A 19099-nucleotide genomic window follows, 5' to 3' on the forward strand; every position below is an offset into this window, starting at 1 on the left:
TCAGCAGGACATCTGCTCATTTGCATGCCTTTACTTAAATGCTGGCTTTCAAGTTGACAGATCACATGAGGGTCCCTGTGTCCCAATCACCTGTGCCATAGCCTGGAGCAATCTTTGTGTTTGCATTGCTTTGCAAGTTTTGCTTTCTGCATATAAGCCTCAAGAGTGTACAAATCTTGATTCACAATTCCAGTTGTAATTCTCCTTTCTGTCTGATGAAACATCTCTTTCCAAAAGATGCTGTCATTCCTTGCTTTGCCAGTGCTCTTATAGAGATAAAATTATTGGCTAGCTTTGGAACATTAATTCAGGTGAGTAGCCTTGTTGGTAAGTAAGACACAGGGAGGGAAAAACAAACTTGACTCAATACCTAGAATCAAGAACCACAAGGGTAAGGAAGAAGCCTGATAAAGGGCCAGTATTAAAAACCAAGTGTATAATTATTATCTACAAAAATACATGCATCTATTAGAAAAAACAGTTAAAAACATGTAAAGGTCTAATGAAAGTCTTGTTACAAATTACAAGTGACCTGAACACAAGGGGCAATACAAGTGACCTTACCCATTTCCACCCCTTGGGGACCTTCTTCAGTGGTCAAACAATCTGAGGTACAGATAGACTCATGTTACAATGTAAGGGAACAAAAGGAGATAAAGTTTCCCAACAGTTCCCCCACTTCTTGTGTAGGTGTCTAACTGTAAGCAGCACCCCAATAAAAACGGATCAGCCAATAGACATCCAACAACTGACTTCATTAAGAATATTGTCACCTTCTCTCTGGCAGGAACTATGTGGGTGCAAGATGAGTCAAGATGTATAAGTAACTGAGCAATAAGTGTAGCTAAGACTGGATGATGACAGTTGGTAAGATCTGTGAATAGCAGCAAATCATCATACAGCATAATAAAAGAGTCTACAAACAGATGGGAGAATTGGATGACTGGCATGTGTAGTGAGATAAGAAACCAATATCTCTGTTAAGTCCTGGGGGGGAGGGTTTCCATTGTCCTGGAACATTGCCTTTTTCCAACTCGAGGAAGTAACCTTTGTCTAGCAGAGAAGAAGAAGGTTGCCCTGGAATCCAGGCTGAGACTGAAAGTATTTCTTGGGTCTGAGGAACTGACAGCAGCCTACGTGTTGGGTGTTACAAGTCAAAACACTTCAGTATTTACAGGGTTAATGATGTTTGTTAAGTCACATGTTTGTTTGTAACCAATCTGTTTAGACAATAGAATTCCCGGGAACTTTGGAGCTAATTTGCTAGTCTGATTGGAAACCAAAGTGTCAAGTATTTAGCATATTGGTTTCTCCTCCCGTTCTTTGTTCTGACCAGAGAAGGAGACGCCATTCTGCTCTTCCCGTTTTACCTTTTAGTTGTAAGGATGTAGCCATATTAGCTCTTTGTTATTTTATATCCTGTGTACCTTTTCCCATGTTAGGTTTATAGTAAACTTTTATATTTTAAAACACACCATGGACTCAGTCTCTTAATACTCTGCTGACTTACTCCCTCCACCCCCTTTCTGTTTCTTTCTGCATAGTGCCACTTCCTTCCTATTTGCAAGGTTTAATTTGAGAAGATTGTTTCACCACAGCGCCTGGTTTCAGTGGTGGGGTGCAGCCTTTAGGACTCCAGTGGTGGGACTCAGCATGGAAACTAGTCGTGTCTCTGAACATGTGCTGAGTCTCCCCCGCCGGCAGGAGTGATCTTGTGTCTTGCTTCGTAGGATGAAATTCAACCAGTCTAGCTTTCCCCTTGGGGAAGAGTTACCAAACTCCAGATAGGCCCTGGAGATCTCCTGGAATTAACTGATCTCCAGATGACATAGATCAGTTTCCCTGGAGGAAATGCCTGCTTTAGAGGCTGGACCTGTGGTATTATACTCCCTCTGGGAGCTCATTCCACCAGATAGGGTTATGGGCACCCAGATCTGTTCCTTTCTCTGCAGAGCTGACCATGTGTGTATGAGATTACTTAGAAACTTTTAAGAATAGCACAGATGATTTTTTTTGAAATATTTTATGGATTAAGTGGGAGCAGAGAAAAGTTTTTTCCTCTTTCTTGAGCCTGTCTAGCCTTGTTGCAGGCAGGACAGAAGGGGAGAGAGAGTTCATGTTCTACTGCTCTATCGGAAGGATCCCTGGGGCTGCATCGCTGCTGGAAGAAGGAGATCAAAGGAGGCTCGCTTAACTCCACGCTGACCAGACGCCTGCTCGCCACTTTGCCTCTGTTGAAAGGATTGGTAAAGTAAAATATGGCTGTTTCAAAGAATCTTTCTTTCTTCAATATTCCACCTTTATCTAAAACAAATTACAACTGGTGGAAGAGATCAATTGAATGTGCTCTAGAATCTCAATCTGCTCTGCATGTACTCACTAATGACACTCCTGCAGATGATCCACAAAAAGAAAAATTTAAAGAGAAAGATGGTTTTGCAAAATCTTTAATCCTTGGGAGTGCTATTGCAAGTGACAATCAAAAGCTTTTAACGTGCACATCTGCAAAACAAATGATAACCCAACTAGATTAAAAATACAATGGAAAAACAAGAGCTAACAGTCTCTTTCTCCTTCAATGTCTGTTTAATGCAAAAATGAGAGTTGGAGACTCACTAATTGCACATTTGAACAAAATTATGGATACTTTCAATGGCTTAAAGGCCATAGGAAGCCCACCAACTGATGACTCTGTTATTGCTGTAATGTTGGGCTCATTAACAAAAGACTATGCTCATGAAGTTGCATTCTTGAAGGGAGTAGAGAAATTAACCATTGATTATGCAATTTCTTATTTGGAAGCTGAGGGGAATAGAAGGGAAATCTCCCAGCTCGCTGATAGCATGTCGGTTCTTAGAGTGAAGCCTGCTTATCAAGGAGAAAATGTAAAGGAAGCTGTTAAATGTTTTATATGTGCAAAAACTGGTCATCTCGCCAAACAATGCTGGTTTAAACCAGCGCAAGATGAAAGAGACCACACCACGTGGACTCCCACTGAAATAGGAGCCTCTAGGGGGCATAGCAGTGGAAGACCAAACATTACCCACAAGAAGAATGGGAGAAGGCCTGTATTCTTTCTTAATGAAACACAGCCAGATGCTGTAGATGTAAACCAGAGTGGAAATGTGCACACATTGTCTGTTAATGGAAGAGAATCTGATGCTAAAGCTCTATGGCTTCTTGATTCGGGGAGATACATACTGCAAACTCTGTTGAATGGTTTGTTGATTTGGATAGAGAGAAAAAGCATACATTGCAGCAAGTTAATGGTCAAGAATTAGCTGTGGAAGGAACTGGAACTGTTGTGCTGAACATTTTGAATACATGTGGTGAAATTGAGGAAGTTATACTCAAATATTGCATTTTTGTTCCTGAGGCCACTATCTGCCTCATATCCACTATGAGGATCATAGCAACTGGTTTTAAAATTAATCTTGATCAGGGCCAAGGCAAAATTTGGCATAAAGATGGTGTTGAGCTAATGATTGAAGAACATGGAAATTTTCATTATCTAAGAGACATTGCTGTTGCTAGTGATGATGAAATGGACACTAATGGGCCAGTGTACCATACAAAATCATCTGCATGTGGTCACAAGGACTGTTTCTATGCATGGCATGTAAAGTTTGCTCATAGGAATGTGCAAAGTGTACAAAAGCTGTTGAAGGACTTTAATATCAATGCTGTTGATTGTGATGCTATGAAAAATGGTTGTGAAATCTGCTTTAAAGCAAAAGGTACAGCTCCTAGCTACAAGGGCAAATCTCCTGAACAAAATACAAAGTTTCTAGAGATTGTGTACTCAGATCTTGTTGTTCCAATAAAGGAGTCTGCTGGAGGCAGCAAGTATTTTGTCAGTTTTATGGAAGCAAAATCCAGATATGTCTATACATACCTACTTAAAAGCAAAGATCAAGTGCTTGAAAAGTTTAAATGCTATGTTGCAGCTGTTAAAAACAAGTTTGGAAAAGTGCCAGAGGTACTGTTTACAGATAATGGCACAGAGTACTGCGGCGGGGAGTTCCAAAGATTCATGCAACAAGAAGGAATTGAACATAAGACAACAATTCGCCACAACAAAATGGAAATGCAGAACGTTTAAACAGAACCATTCAAGAAATGGCGCGTTCTATGTTAACACAATCTGGACTTTCAGAAAATATTTGGGCTGAAGCAGTCAATACAGCCGTTTACCTTCATAATAGAGTTCCATCAAAAACCACAAATAAAAGTCCTTTCGAATTATGGCATAATAGGGTGCCTGGACTTAAAACACATAAAAGCCTTTGGATCTAAAGTCTATGCCCACGTACCAAAGGAGAGAAGGGGCAAACTTGACGCAAGAGCAGAGCCTGGTATCCTAGTGGGGTACGCTCTTGGAGGTAGATGCTACAGAATCCTAGACCTTGAAACTTGCACAGTTAAGGAATGCAATGTGATACATGTTGATGAAAGCAATATCCTACAAACCTCTGAGCCAGCTGAGTCCACAGTGCAACCTGCTACTCAGGAATCTACAGAAGTCTCCTTCAACGACTTGTTCGCTTGGCAATCCGCAGAGACCCCCTGTGAACAGGCAGGTCCATCTCCACAAGAGAGTTCCAGCTCAGAAGGGGAACCAGGAGAGCCTACGCCAAGGGAAGGGGAACCAACCACTGTGAGACAATCAGCAAGAAGTAACAAAGGAGTACCACCACCAAGATATGGAATTTGTGCAAGTGTACAACCAGTAAAGGAACCTTATACCTGGAAGGAAATCAATCAACCACCTGCATCAAAGAGCTTCTCACAAAAAACTGGAATAGACTTTTCTGATACTTTTGCACCTGTTGTAAGCTACACATCCTTCAGGACACTTCTAAGCATAGAAGCCATCGGCTGTAAGTGGGTGTACAAAGTGAAGTATGACCCTGATGGCAAGGTGGACAAGTACAAGGCATGCCTAGTCACAAAAGGCTTCTCACAAAAATTTGGAATAGACTTTTCTGATACTTTTGCACCTGTTGTAAGCTACACATCCTTCAGGACACTTCTAAGCATAGCAGCCTAGATGGGCATGCATATTAAACATTTGGATGTCAAAACTGCTTTTCTCAATGGAGACTTTACTGAAGAAGTCTACATGGAACAACCAGAAGGAATTTCAATGGAAGGACAAGAAGGCCTAGTGTGCAAACTCAACAAAAGCGTTTATGGATAAAACAATCAGTGAAAGCATGGAATGACAAACTAAGCTGTTACAAAAACAGAACTTTCAACAAGGAACAGCAGAACCTTGCTTGTTCTCAAGACTTAAAAATGGACAATATCAATACATACTCATTTATGTTGACGACTTGGTAATTTGTTGTCAAGACCAAGGAGATGTACAAGAAATAGCAGATGAACTGAACAAAGAATTTGAAGTGAAACAATTAGGACCCATAAAGTACTACCTTGGAATACAAATTGAAAGAACTAAGGATGGAAGTTTTCTTTTGAGCCAAAAGCAAAAGATCATGGACTTTATTGAATCTGTGGGAATGAAACATTCCAAACCAGTGAGCACTCCTCTTGAAAAGGATTACCTCAAGAATACAGATGGACCACTACTTAAAGACAACCATGAATACAGATCTGCAATTGGAAAATTATTATACTTGAGCACAATCTGCAGACCAGATATAACTTCAGCTGTTGGACTCTTATGCAGAAAGACCAGCTCACCAACTATCCATGACTGGAAAGCTATAAAGAGACTGGCAAGATATCTAATAGGAACTTTGGACTACAAACTTAAAATCTCAGCCTGTGATGACCCAAGACTGACTGGATTTATGGATGCCAACTGGGGCAAAGACACACCTGATGGCAAATCTGCAAGTGGATACTTGTTCTACTATGGATACAGTTTGATTGAATGGACTAGTCAAAAGCAATCTGTCGTAGCTATCTCTACCGCGGAAGCTGAATGCGTATCAGCGCAAAGTGCCAGCTATGAACTTTACTGGATTATTCATCTACTGAAAGACTTTGGAATAGATGAACCAAAGCCAATAATACTGTTTGAAGATAATCAAGCTTGCATCACTATCTGCAAAGGTGAGAGCACCAAATCCAAGAATAAGACCATCGCTCTCAAATGTAACTATGTGAAAGACCTGCAAGACCAAGGACTGACTGAACTCCAATACTGTCCTACTGAGGAGATGATCGCAGACATATTCACCAAGCCACTCGAGAAGAAGAAGTGAAAGACTGAACTTGCATGACTTCAGTGTTGTAACTTGAGAAGGGGTGTTGGGTGTTACAAGTCAAAACACTTCAGTATTTACAGGGTTAATGATGTTTGTTAAGTCACATGTTTGTTTGTAACCAATTTGTTTAGACAACAAAATGCCCGGGAACTTTGGAGCTAATTTGCTGGTCTGATTGGAAACCAAGGTGTCAAGTATTTAGCATATTGGTTTCTCCTCCCGTTCTTTGTTCTGACCTGAGAAGGAGAGGCCATTCTGCTCTTCCCGTTTTACCTTTTAGTTGTAAGGATGTAGCCATATTAACTCTTTGTTATTTTATATCCTGGGTACCTTATGTTTTAGAACACACCATGGACTCAGTCTCTTAATACTCTGCTGACTTAAAAAGAATCCCAACACTACGGAAGAGAAGAAAATGTACCTGCGTCACCAGTTCCATCATCATCTTTTCATAGCGCCTCTCTCAAAGGGAACTGTGATGCACGTCTCTATCTATTTGCATTCTTCGGATGTCAGTCCCACAGTGTAGATTTGCAGTCTGATAAGAAGTAAATTCAGTTATGTTGATGGATTTATTCCCAAACAAGCCAGCAAACCCCACCCCATTCCTTCCCGCCATTATAACATTATCATGTACCCCATTATAACATTATCATGATTTGTTTCGTTCACCCTGGTTATTATTTTGTTTTGATAGCTAAATGGGCATCATACAAGGCAAGTCTATGACGAGGGGCTTGGCTTTTGGTATCATCCGGCTTCATGTTTTCTCCACATTTAAACAGCAGTTCTGCCACTTCGGGGGAGGGGCGTTGTTTCTGCCAGAATCCGTTTTGGAAGGGACATTGATTTTGTTGACTGAGAAACTTGGAAGGGGGTTACGTTAGTAGAACTTGAGCTGAAATCTTGACTTGTAGGGAGGGGGGGGGAGGAGGTTGCACAAAGTTGATGGGATTTATTTTATTTTAAACATGACAGCATCCCAAATTAGATAAGGAGAATCTACCACCCCAAGGTTTGAAAATTGCATGAGAAACAGTTCACAGGGATTTCCCCGGCCTTTAAGTTCACCAAAGCATCTTGGGTCGACGGTCCCGTGTCCAACATACAAACCCAGGCAAGCCATGGGGACTGAGAGACAATTATGTTTTGTTTTTTCTTAGTTTCATTTAGTATACCTTTGTCCCGCCCTCCCTTCAAGGAAGGCAGGATTACTTACACCTTCTCCATTTTATCTTCATGACAGTCCTGTGAGGTAGGTTAGACTGAGAGAGAGTGACTGTCCCAAGGCCACCCTGTGAGCTTTATGACAGATTGGAAATTTGCACCCAGGACTCCCAGAGCCGAACCCAACATTCTTAACAATTCCACCAGGCCGGTGGTTTACACTGGAATGCCCCCTTATCGGCCAAAGACCCTCCCTCCGGTACGATCAGCTGCTGCATGCCCCGTCAGCAGCCATCCTTTAGAAACCCCCACCCACCACCACTCCCCGCACCTGGGTCCCGCTTTAACTTGCTGTGTCTCGTTCCCAACAGGGCTTGGAGAAGCGTGGGGCCACTCGAGTCGCACTAGCCCCTTGGACAACGTTGGTCGGGAGCTGGGATCCCATCTCTTGCAGGTACTGCCCCGGGGAATGTGAATTGACGCGTGGAGGCTGGATCTCAACCCAGTGGCGGCGCAAGGTCTCGATTCTTGGCTCTTGAGTCGTGCAGGAAACATCCGCTGCCGAGTTCCTTGTTCCCATTCCAAATTCCTGAACCAAAGTAACCCTTACGTACCAGGGAAACTATGCGCTGGACTCCGCTGCGTGTCTGAAGGCCCCCATAGGTCCTGCTCCTAAACTTGTCCGAGGCCCATCGAAGGCAGGCCGGCCGGCCGGCTTCAGCACGTGAGGGTAGTTTGGCAACATCCTCCCAGGATCTGTGGAAAAACTGGTGGCCCTGGTTGTCCTCCCCCCACCCACCCCCACCACGTAAACCGATAAAATTAAAGTAGGCAGGGCTATGCGGAAGCCAGGGTGAGGTATCCAGACACCATCTTTCATCTCCAGGCCGGTCCCAATTTAAACCAGTTTACAGGAGGAATTAATCTCATTCCAAGAGATGGTTTCCATTCCAATCAGATTGAGGGGGTATCTCGGTGGAAGCCGCGGATCCCCCTGGAGGTGTGCTTCCGAAGAGACTTATACATCGCGGTGGCCGCTGAATGTTACGTGAAAGGCGACGTGTGTTTTTGCGTTTCTCGCTCCATCACCCCCCCCCTCCGTTCTGTTGCTGGGGGCTCTCTTCCGACCCATTTGCGAAGGAGTTCGGGGGAAGGGTCAGCGACGGCCGACATCAGGTAGCCTTCACTGTTCTCTTTTTGTGTCTCCTTTCCTTGCAGACCTTGGACGGATTCATCTTTGTGGTGGCTCCAGACGGCAAGATCATGTACATCTCCGAGACCGCCTCTGTCCATTTGGGGCTGTCGCAGGTATTTAATGGAGGGGTGGACGGGATAGAGGAATGTTTTTAGGACCTGCTCACAGTCGGGAATGTGTGCTATTCGTACTATTTAATTCCGGGTAAATATGCGTGCCGCAAGTCCCTTTACAGCCAGCCGGAGATCCGTGCGATCCTAACTGCCTAATCTTAAATCTGTCGCCATTAATTCCTTAAACATACCACGGTGGCTTTGCGGTACCACGGTGACACAAAAGCACGGAACTCCTCCTGAAATCGATTCTTCCAAACAGCAATTAAAACTGTAGCGTGTTAACAGCCATCTCGTGGTTTGGAATAAGTGCTGAATGGGACGATCCCTTTCTCCCACCCACCCGGGGTCCAAGGAGGAGCCCTGTTGAGCGTTAAATAAAAAACCAGAGGTTGTACTTGTAGGTCCGCAACCCCCCCTGCGTGTAAGTAGGACCTGGGCTGTTGCTCTCACCCCGACGGAACGGCAAGCCTGTATCTCAGCTGCCCGGTTTCGGAAGGCCGAGGGGGCCTGGCACTCGAGTGCTTCTCTCGGTGTGGAGCAAAAGGCCCTTTCCCTCGGCCAGCGCGATGTCTGGAGGAAAGGTCCGCTCGCTTGCTGGGTGCAGACGAGGCTTTCTCGTTTCGGCGGCTGGCGAGCGTGGTGGGGGGCTGGCTCAGGCACTCTGCGGGCCACCTCGGTGACGGAGGCCTGTCTCCATCTGGACAAACGTGCACATATAAAGGACATGATATAACGTCTTCCCAGTGCAATGCCCGGGGAAGGGACTACGACCCCGGGGTACCAGTTCTCCCTCTTAGGGTTGTCCCTCCTCTCCCTCCTGGCTCGGCTCCTGTGCGCCTTTAACAGCTGCAGGGTGACAAGAGGAAATTTACTAGCTGAGTTTCCCCCATCCCTGAAGTCCGGAGAAACCTTCCTTAGGCGAATTCCTGCTCTTCACGCTTAAAAGCATGGGAATCCTGGCGGACGGGAGGGATTGGCAACCGTATCTCTCTCCCTACGTACGGGGGAGTGGAATGTGGATCATCGGCCTGGAAGTGGATTGCCCTGGACTGGAGAGAGATCCAGACCACCTGAAAATGCACATTCCATGCGTGAATGTCTTCCGATGGAGGTTTTAAGGGGGGTATGCTTATTGGGCAGGGAACAATGGCTGCGACGGAAAGGGAACGTGGTGTCTACGGAAAGATACAGCGCCCTTTCTCTCCGGCTCCGATCCCTCTCTTGCAGGTAGAGCTGACCGGCAACAGCATTTACGAATACATCCACCCTGCCGACCACGATGAGATGACCGCTGTCCTCACGGCTCACCAACCGTACCATTCCCATTTCGTACAGGGTAAAGTTCACCGGGTAGAGCAGCGGGTGGGAAAGAAGGCAGCGGCCGGCGTCAAAGAGCAGCCTCTTCCCTGACATGCGCATTGTGCCCCTTGTCTCCTAGAGTACGAGATCGAGCGCTCCTTTTTCCTGCGCATGAAATGCGTCTTGGCCAAGAGGAACGCGGGGCTGACCTGCGGAGGCTACAAGGTAGGTGGGCGCGACAGAGCCAACTAGTGGCTGGTCCGAGAACTGCGGGCATCCGGCGCTAAGAACAAAGGCGGCTCTTAAACCGTCCCCGAAATGGATCATCCCTGCTGCTAGCGGTCAGAGGGGACATCTCATTATCATCCATAATACCGATTGGTTTTATTAGGGACTTCAGCATGCTTACACCTAGATTTCAAACACATTTACTTAGAAATTAGCCCTAATATTTTCAACCAGACAATGCCAAACTGGATGGGGACCCTTTGAGCACTTATTGGGGAGAAAACCTTATACATGATGGGCGTTACTTCTGAGCAAACATACTGAGGATAGGATTGTAAGGTTATATTCCTGGACAAATCAAAGTCGTTTAATTTGATGGATTGTAATAATGGGATTCATTTCCCTGTACGGCTTTAACCCTGAACGGACAGAAGACATTGGCACACGCAGCCGACTATGTGGAGTCCGGCCCCGGCGAGGTCAGTGGGACTGACTCCCCAGTAAGAGCGGATGCCTGCGATTCAAGCGATTCAAGCGATTTAGGATCTGGCCAGTGGCCGGTCGCCTCTCAGAGGAATGCGCCTTTGACGCAGGGCGGCGTGGACGAAAGACCTCACGGGTTTCCCTGCTTACTTGGAAGACGTTCCCATTGATCCCTCCCAGTTTTAGCCCGTTGTTTCTGCAAGGAGCTCGTCCCGTTTTATCTCCCCCCCCCCGTTAAATGAGACTGATACGCGCCAAAGCGACTCGCGTCTCCCCAGCCACTATTCCAAATGAACTGAATCGACCGTTCGTTTGTTTCTAAATGCGTATAGGTATAGGATTCGTCTGCGTGAGACATTCTCCCGAATCCATTGTAAATGAGTACGGCAGTTGGCGTCAAAACAGGAAGGGAGAGGATTTGCTTACGGCTGACGCCCGTTTCTGGAGCCGTTCACGGGGGAGCCCAGGCTTGCCGTTTCGCCTTCCAGTCCTAACCCTAAACCTGAGCCGGCTTGCGGGGGGCGGGGGCGGGAAACAAGTCCAATAAAAAGGAAAAAAATGCAGCGTTGCCAAATCCGCTACGGAACCCAAAGGGGCGCTGGGAACGGAGGAAGCAGCCCAGCAGTTTGCTAAATTGGCAGCTGGCCTCTCCTTCTCCGTCCGGTAGACACAGAGACGTAGTAATCGGTTTTGGAATGGCAAATGGGGGCGAAAAGCCTTCACCTGCTCATTGCTCGAAATTGATTGTTTAAAAGAGAGAGGGAGAGTGGTAGTCCAGAGAAGGGAAGTGAAACGCTTTGAAACAGGTCACATCCCGTTCGGGTCCGAAGGTCTGGCGGGCATCTACTCTTGCAGTCAAATCCAGCAGAATTTAGTCCCATAGATGCGGGAGTGGCCCGTTGAGTTTAGATATGAATTGAAGAAGAATTCCGTTTCTAAAAAACAGGACATAGCTTCACTCGAATCAATGGCTCTTCGGACCAAGTAATAAAGTTGTCATGGGCAAGGATTGAAGGGAGTGTAAACCAAACAGGTTTGAAAGGATCTGTAAACGATGTCCTAGAACTCGGCTGTATATGTCCGGCTATTTCAATAGAACTGCCTCCTAAATCAGTGAATAGCGGGATTGCCACAGTAGTTTTCATGTTTCTGGACTTGATTAGTAAGCCCTGCTGAATGTAGAGGTTATATTAAAACCATGGAATAAATACGTGTTGGAATATTCAACAAGGTAATGAGACAGCCAGACGTGTGTATTAGGTTAAGAAAAAGAAGGGGTTTTTTTGGGGGGGGGGGAAACACGGCCAAAGTGCGGCTTTGTAGAGCCGCACCAAAAGAGACACTCTGTGGCCTGAGCTGCAGCACAGTTCCTCCAGATCAGATGTGGGGGAAGCCACTGAAGGGAGAGTGAGGAAGCTGGCTGCACATGTGTGCGCATGCGCAGTTCGGCCAGGAGCCTCGATTGCTCCTGCAGACGGGTGTGCCGGGGATCTCACAGCCACTTGCTGCGGTGGCATTTAGGGTAAGTCCTGCTCTTTTGTAGGTTCTTTTTTCATGCGCATTTTCAGCCTGAAGGGACATGCCGCTTCCCAGATGTTGTGGTGTGATTGCGCCCTCTTCCGGCCCTAAACCTCCCGTGTGACTAAAAAAGGGTACATTTAGGAATAAAATAACAAACATCCTAACTACTTCTAAGGTCCATGTTGACGGTGTGTGCTGAGAACAAAGGACCATCAAGTTTCTTAAAAGTTCTCTATTTCCTGCAGACGTGCCCAAACACACATAGCTCCGTCCCCAATAAAACTTGATCAGCCAATAGACGTTCTACAATCTACTTCATTACGAATACTGTCACCTTCTCTCTGGCGGGAACTATGTGTGTAAAGCTAATTGGTCCTAAGCTAAATAAGCTAACATTAGCATGCACGCATAAGCAAGTTAACTCTTTCATGACTGAAGGATGAACTTGCAAATTCCAACAATAGGGTACTCAGATCTCCTACGGAATACCTCCATGTAGCGCTGTTACAGGAGCTTCTCACCTGAGGCACTTCCTAGGCCATTAGATACACTTGGGCTGCGGTTGCACACACTAAACAATCTACTTTCCAAACGGATTTTGGCAGTTTACACAGTGAAATCCAATTGAAAAGTGCACTGAAAGTGGATTGAAAGTGGATTATTTAGTGTGTGTGACGGTGACCGCAGCCATAGGCTGCAATCACACATACTAAACAATCCACTTTCAATGCACTTTCCAACTGGATTTTGCCAGTTCACACAGTTCGCACAGTTCACACAGTACACTCAGCTGCAAAGTGCATTGAAAGTGGATTATTTAGTGTGTGTGACCGCAGATATAGTTTATCCCAGGTGTGTGCCACGAACTGTTCCAGCTTAACATGCTTAAGATCACAGCTTTACATGATAAAGCACTCTTTGGGAACTCTGAGGAGGCCACAGTGCGAACCGCTGAGAGCCCCATAAGAGGGCCAATTCATACCCACGTTAACAGGGTAAAGCGGCTGGGCCAACGAACAAACCAGTCACCAGAGGCAAGCGACTATTTTCATGAATTAATGAATGGCTTCCAGGCAAGACGATGCTTTTCTATGGACACGAGGGTGATCAGGCTTGGAAGTAAGGGAGGCGTTGACACACACCTCAATTTTTCTGCAGTTGATTATGGCACACTGCTGACAGCGCAATTCCAAGTAGAGTTACACCTTTCTAAACCCATTGACTTCAACAGAGAAGGGTGTAATTCTTGGGACTCTACTGTGAATGTGTGCCCGTCCCTGAATAGTGTTATGTAATGCAAAGCCATAGAGACTTCAGTCTGTGGTGTCATGCTGGTAGTGCTTCATTCACACATGCTGTTCATCACGGTGTTACCACATGGTGATGGATACACATATGTAAACCAAGACGGAGGTCTAGCGAGACGCTCCTGTGATTTACCTGGACTTTGAGTGATCGCTGACTCGAATGGGAAGCGTCCTATTGACTTTAACGGTTCTCCGTGTCATGGTAGGTCATTCATTGCAGTGGCTACCTAAAGATCCGCCAGTATAGCCTGGACATGTCCCCCTTTGACGGCTGCTACCAGAACGTCGGCTTGGTGGCCGTGGGCCACTCGCTGCCCCCCAGCGCCGTGACGGAGATCAAGCTGCACAGCAACATGTTCATGTTCCGGGCCAGCCTGGATATGAAGCTCATCTTCCTGGACTCCAGGTACCGGCGGGGGGGAGGGGCGGGGGGGGAGGTCCTTGGCGAGGTGATAAAGCGCATGCTTTGCCTGAGGAAGGTCGTCAGTTCAGTCCTTGGAATATCCAGTTCCAGGATTTGGGTCAGAGGTTTTCGGGGAAGGCGGTTCTCTGCTGGAGAGCCGCAGCCAGCCGGGAAAAATAGGTGGGCCCTGCGGAGGAGGGATCGAAACAAGCAAGCGAGAGTCTGATTCGGTGCGAGGAGCTTTCCCTGTACGCTCTTCTGGCAGAACAACGCTCCTCCCTTTCTTCGGCAGGGTGGCTGAACTCACCGGATACGAGCCTCAAGACCTGATCGAGAAGACGCTCTACCACCATGTCCACGGCTGCGATACTTTCCACTTGCGCTGCGCTCATCATCTGCGTAAGGAGCCTCTTTTTTTAGTGTGTCCTTGCAGGGCTGAGCCTATGCAGGTTTCCTCGGAAGTAAGTCGGATGGACCTGCGCCCCAGTAAGGCTTGTTCTGGCGTGTTTGGACGTTGCCAAGTCGGCGGCGCGATCCCAGGCAAATTGAGTTGGAAACAAATCCCACCCGCCACCGAGCTAAGTAGGACCAGGAAAGTGGGCACAGGATTGTAGCGGGATTAATGCAGTTTTGAGAGAACACAAAAGAGTGTTTTCTGTTAGGCCCTCCAGGCTACATTGCAGCCGGAAAGGCAAAGAAGGAAGAAAAGGAAGGCGGATGCATCGCGGCTAACCTGACCATTCATTTTGTTGTAGTCCAGGTATGAATGGATGACGTCAGGATTCTATCCTGCTTTTGACACATTTTGGGAACAGAACGTCTCCAGAATCATTAACACGGAGTCCAACGGGGTGATCTTGTACATGTGATGTAGAAGAACAGGTTGATCATTCATATTCCTCCTTGGATGGTTAACCATTAACATTTATTATTTGCCTTGTTTATAGTCCCTCTTTCTCAAGGCGGATTACATAGTGCAAACTGATGCAGTGGATATAGGATTACAGTAATCTGGAACAAGGCATAAAATATTAACCAGGGTATGATTAATGCCCTAAGTATAAAAACAAAGCAGCAAGAGTAGGATAATACATACAGGAAAGAGATAAACATACCATGCAGTGGTACAGGTCACAATCTCTCTCCCTTTCTAAAAGCACCTTCCTGAATCCTTGATTTATCATAGCCTCCCTTGTGACATTCATAAAAGTGCCCTCTTGAATAATTCAGTTTTGCAGAAAGCCAAGAAGGTGGAAGCTTTCCTGAACTGCTCAGGCAGGCCATTCCACAAGGTGCAGGCTGCAACAGAGTGTGCCTATATGCCTATGGGCAGTTGTCAATTTTGCCCGTTTGCAGGGGGTACCAGCAGAAGGCCCAGCTCAGACCAGTGAAGCTGTCATAGAGGATCATGGAGGGAGAGGCATAAAAGGAAGGAGTCGGAGTTTCTTGCCATTCATTTTAAGAATGGTGGTAACATTTGAGTATTGTTTTACTTAGTGTGTATGCTATGGCAAGACCACATCACAAAAACAGAAGCTCTGTTATTAATACTTTACTTTTTACTTCTTCTGGCAGAAATACTCAGTCACCAACGTACTGCTGCTATCCTAATAGTAAATACTAATAAATAAACAATTCCTCCTCCTAACAGCAACTACTGCTAATAGTCATCTTCATTAGTAGTAAGTAGTTGCCATGGTTTTATCCATATTTTTATTTATCTACAGTGATGCTAAAACAATTATACAGGTAATTGGTTATCAAGGTTAGCGTAAACAGGACAGGGCTAAGTATTCTAGAATGAAGATCTAGTGAGGGTCTCTTAAATCCATATAATTGGGTTCCTAGCTCAGAAGCAAGGCCCTCTGAGCTATTGTTAAATCAAATATTTGATCTACCAGTAATTGGTATGATTTCTGTCTATGGTGGAAGATGTTTGTGCATTTCTTGCCAAGGTTTTCTTAACACATTTAAAAAGAGACGCTAAGGCTGACTAGAGCATAAAAATAGGGGAAACAGTTTACTTTGTTTCTCAAAAGGTTTATTTTTAGATAGCTAAGGGTGACATGTGCCCCCTTCCTAACTATTTAATAATGTGTTAATGGCTAGTGATGGAATGGATTTGGCATGAAGAAATGACATTATTTGGGAAGGGGCTGGTGTGGAATATCCTTCCAAGACTGATATCAGTGGGAATGAGCAGCAAAGCACTTTGGGTCCCATTCATACTCCTGGGATTGCAAAAGCCATGGAGCTTTTGCAAGAGACTTCAGTAGGATAATCACTGCTCTTTGGCTTACAAATAGCCCCACTCCCCCCAAAATACCCTTGGTCTGGATTGTTGTGTTTTATTTTTAAATAGCTGAGGGAAAGTAATTTCTTAGACTGGTTTACTGCTAGGTTTGTGTCATTAGTAGGAAAACCTGCACTGGTGTAATTTCTGCCTGTTTCAGAGCATGGCAGGACTCCTGCCAGGAAAATAAAGTGGCAACTCTGTCCAGGGCCCAAGCATCATTCCTTTGTAATGTGTAAATCACACACCCCATGCACACACAAACATAAACGTGTTCTGTTCACATAAACATGTTCTGTTCTGCAATCTCAGGAGTGAACAAAATGTTAAATTTTATTTCTGAAATGGTAGTTAGCTGCCTACCCCCCCCAGCCCTGGGTCTTTTTAAAGTGTAACCAGGCATGTGACCCCCCACCATGGCTGTTGACAACATTATAGCAAAACTGCTATTTTCTAAAGCTAAGATAGTCCACGGAGTTCCAAAGGGGACACTTGGATTTCCATTTTAAAAGTCTAAAATCAATGAATCCCCTTGTGTTCGGTTTGAGCCCCCATTCTTTCAGCACTAGCCTAATTTAATTGATACTCATATATTTAGATCTATGTTTTAAATTTTAAGAACTGCTGTCATAAGCAGCCTTACTTGGAAATAAGCTCCACTGAAATCAATAGGACTTCTGCAAAAACACTGTGGATTGGAAAAGGCTCTGTTTTGATTGAGCCCCTTTGGTCCCATGCAGCAAGATCTGCTTAAACCTCAGAATTTCATTTTAACTAGCTTTGTGACCAGTGTACATTGCTCACATCTACATTACACATTTAAGCCAGTTTTAAACAGAGTTAACCTACTTAAACCTTCTCCCAAGGAGCACTGGAAATCGTAGTTTGAGCAAGTGTTGGTAATTTACTATGAGAAAGCCCTAACCCCATTAGGGAACTATAAGTCTCTGGCCCTTTATATGTGTTGGCTGGGTGAAGAAGCCATGACTGAACCTCTTTGATGTACAGCCCCCACAAATCTTTTATTCTCAATAGTTATTGCCAAGAAAGAACATTTTCACAAGAGACATTATAGATTCTTTGTAACCTAACAGTTGCCATTTGTGAACTACAGTAATGTAATTTATCATGTGCTAGAGATTGATTTGGGGGGGGGGTTGTATTTTTTTAGATTTGTGCTTGTGTGTCTGTGCACCTAGAAATCATGGTAACCTCTGGTGACTGACTGTGTATGCACCTGGAAGTTATGGTGATCTCGGGTGACTGACCTCTACTGGGGGCCTGGAGGATATTCAGAGAGGTGGCTGAATAAAGCCTGTCCCTGACTGCTGGTATTCCAAGGAGATCTCCCATCCAAGTACTAACCAGAGTTGATCCTACTTAGCTTCCAAGATCTGATGCGATCAGGCTTGCCTGGGCTATCCAGGTCAGAGCAATTGATTTGAAATTTGATTGGCAGCCTGGCAGGAAGTGGTTTTACATTTGCATTTAATACTTGATACGTCTTTCTGAAGAGTATTATTTTTTCCTGCCATCTGTCACGATGATAGTAAGAGTGATACAGAGGGAGTCATGTGACTTCTTACACAATAGGTATATAGCATGGTCTTGGATGGCTGTGCCTTTTGGCCAGACAATGCACAGCAGTTATTAGTGTTCACAATTTATTAACCAAATTTCCATGGTGTTAATGCAATGGTGCTGTCACCCAACAAAGTGGCCTTGTGGTCACTTGCAAGAACACTGAAAGCATTTCTTTGAGAAGTTTGTTTCCCACTGGTCCAATTAACGGTTAGAAGCACCCAGTGATATAACCTTGTTGATGATAAGGTGTAGATACCATGCATATTGTGTTGAGAGACCACCTGGAACCCATTTAAACCACTCTGAGCTTTTTAAGCAGCAGGATATACATTGAATCAATGGAATAAAATAAGCAAATGGTAGATGCCAGAGCGTTTTCCTGGCATTCTTTCAGAGGAGTACAAAGCAGGCTGATCATGTACTAGCTAATGGTCCTTTTTTTTCTTTCTCTTTCAGTGCTAGTGAAAGGCCAGGTTACCACGAAATACTACCGCTTCCTGGCCAAGCAGGGTGGCTGGGTATGGGTGCAGAGCTATGCCACCATCGTTCACAACAGCCGGTCTTCCCGGCCTCACTGTATTGTCAGTGTCAACTATGTGCTCACGTAAGTTCTCATGCTGGAAGACATTCCAATGGAGTGCATCAATCAGTATGCAGGATTGTTGGGTCATCATGCTCCCAGGTTTTCCTAATGTACAATTCCCATGTGCACTGACGAGGGGAAAAAGTGCTTGAAGGATTGCATCAAAGTTGCCCTTCTTTTCTGGGGCCTGTCATGGAAGTGCTTTAAGTGGGGTCATAAAAATGGACAGTATTTCACCCCTGCCAAAAAAAGAACGCTTCCTTGGGCCAAGGCCCATTCTTTTCCAAAGGATTGGTAGGAATCATGTAGAGCTCTTTCATCTGCCTGAAAGCTTTTCCCTTCTGTATTCTTCTGTTTCCCTAGAGGGGAAAGAACAAGATTTAGGGCTTTGTCACCCCACGATTTTGCTCCCTCTCTGCCTTTTTACAGTTGAAGGGGCACCCTGCATTAAATAAAGTTTAATGCAGCGTAAAAGAAAGGTTTCAACGTACGGAGTTATTTATACTTAACAAACAGGACATCTGTTTTTCTTTTTCTTCCAAAAAGGGGGGAAAAAAACCCAAGAGTTTGAAGTTCTTAATTTTATCCAGAGTCTCTATGAAAGCTCCATGATTTCTTTCTTGTTCAAAGAGATGAAGCCTACATAGAACGGGGGGGGGGGGGGGGGGGGGGTGGGGGGGCCAA

General features: G+C 45.3%; 1 protein-coding gene across 1 annotated transcript in view; it reads left to right on the forward strand.

Annotated features, from left to right (window-relative positions):
• The window catches only part of SIM1 (single-minded family bHLH transcription factor 1), a 99041-nt gene that overhangs the window by 30496 nt on the left and 49446 nt on the right, over positions 1-19099 (forward strand). Inside the window, exons 2-8 of the mRNA XM_015417907.1 lie at positions 7775-7857; positions 8622-8711; positions 9942-10050; positions 10153-10238; positions 13759-13958; positions 14248-14354; positions 18289-18436. Of these exons, the coding sequence (XP_015273393.1) occupies positions 7775-7857; positions 8622-8711; positions 9942-10050; positions 10153-10238; positions 13759-13958; positions 14248-14354; positions 18289-18436 (823 nt within the window). The remainder of the gene's footprint in view (positions 1-7774; positions 7858-8621; positions 8712-9941; positions 10051-10152; positions 10239-13758; positions 13959-14247; positions 14355-18288; positions 18437-19099) is intronic.

Source organism: Gekko japonicus, unplaced genomic scaffold, assembly GCF_001447785.1.
Source record: "Gekko japonicus isolate JY-2015 unplaced genomic scaffold, Gekko_japonicus_V1.1 scaffold665, whole genome shotgun sequence".
NCBI classification, from domain to species: Eukaryota; Metazoa; Chordata; class Lepidosauria; order Squamata; family Gekkonidae; genus Gekko; species Gekko japonicus.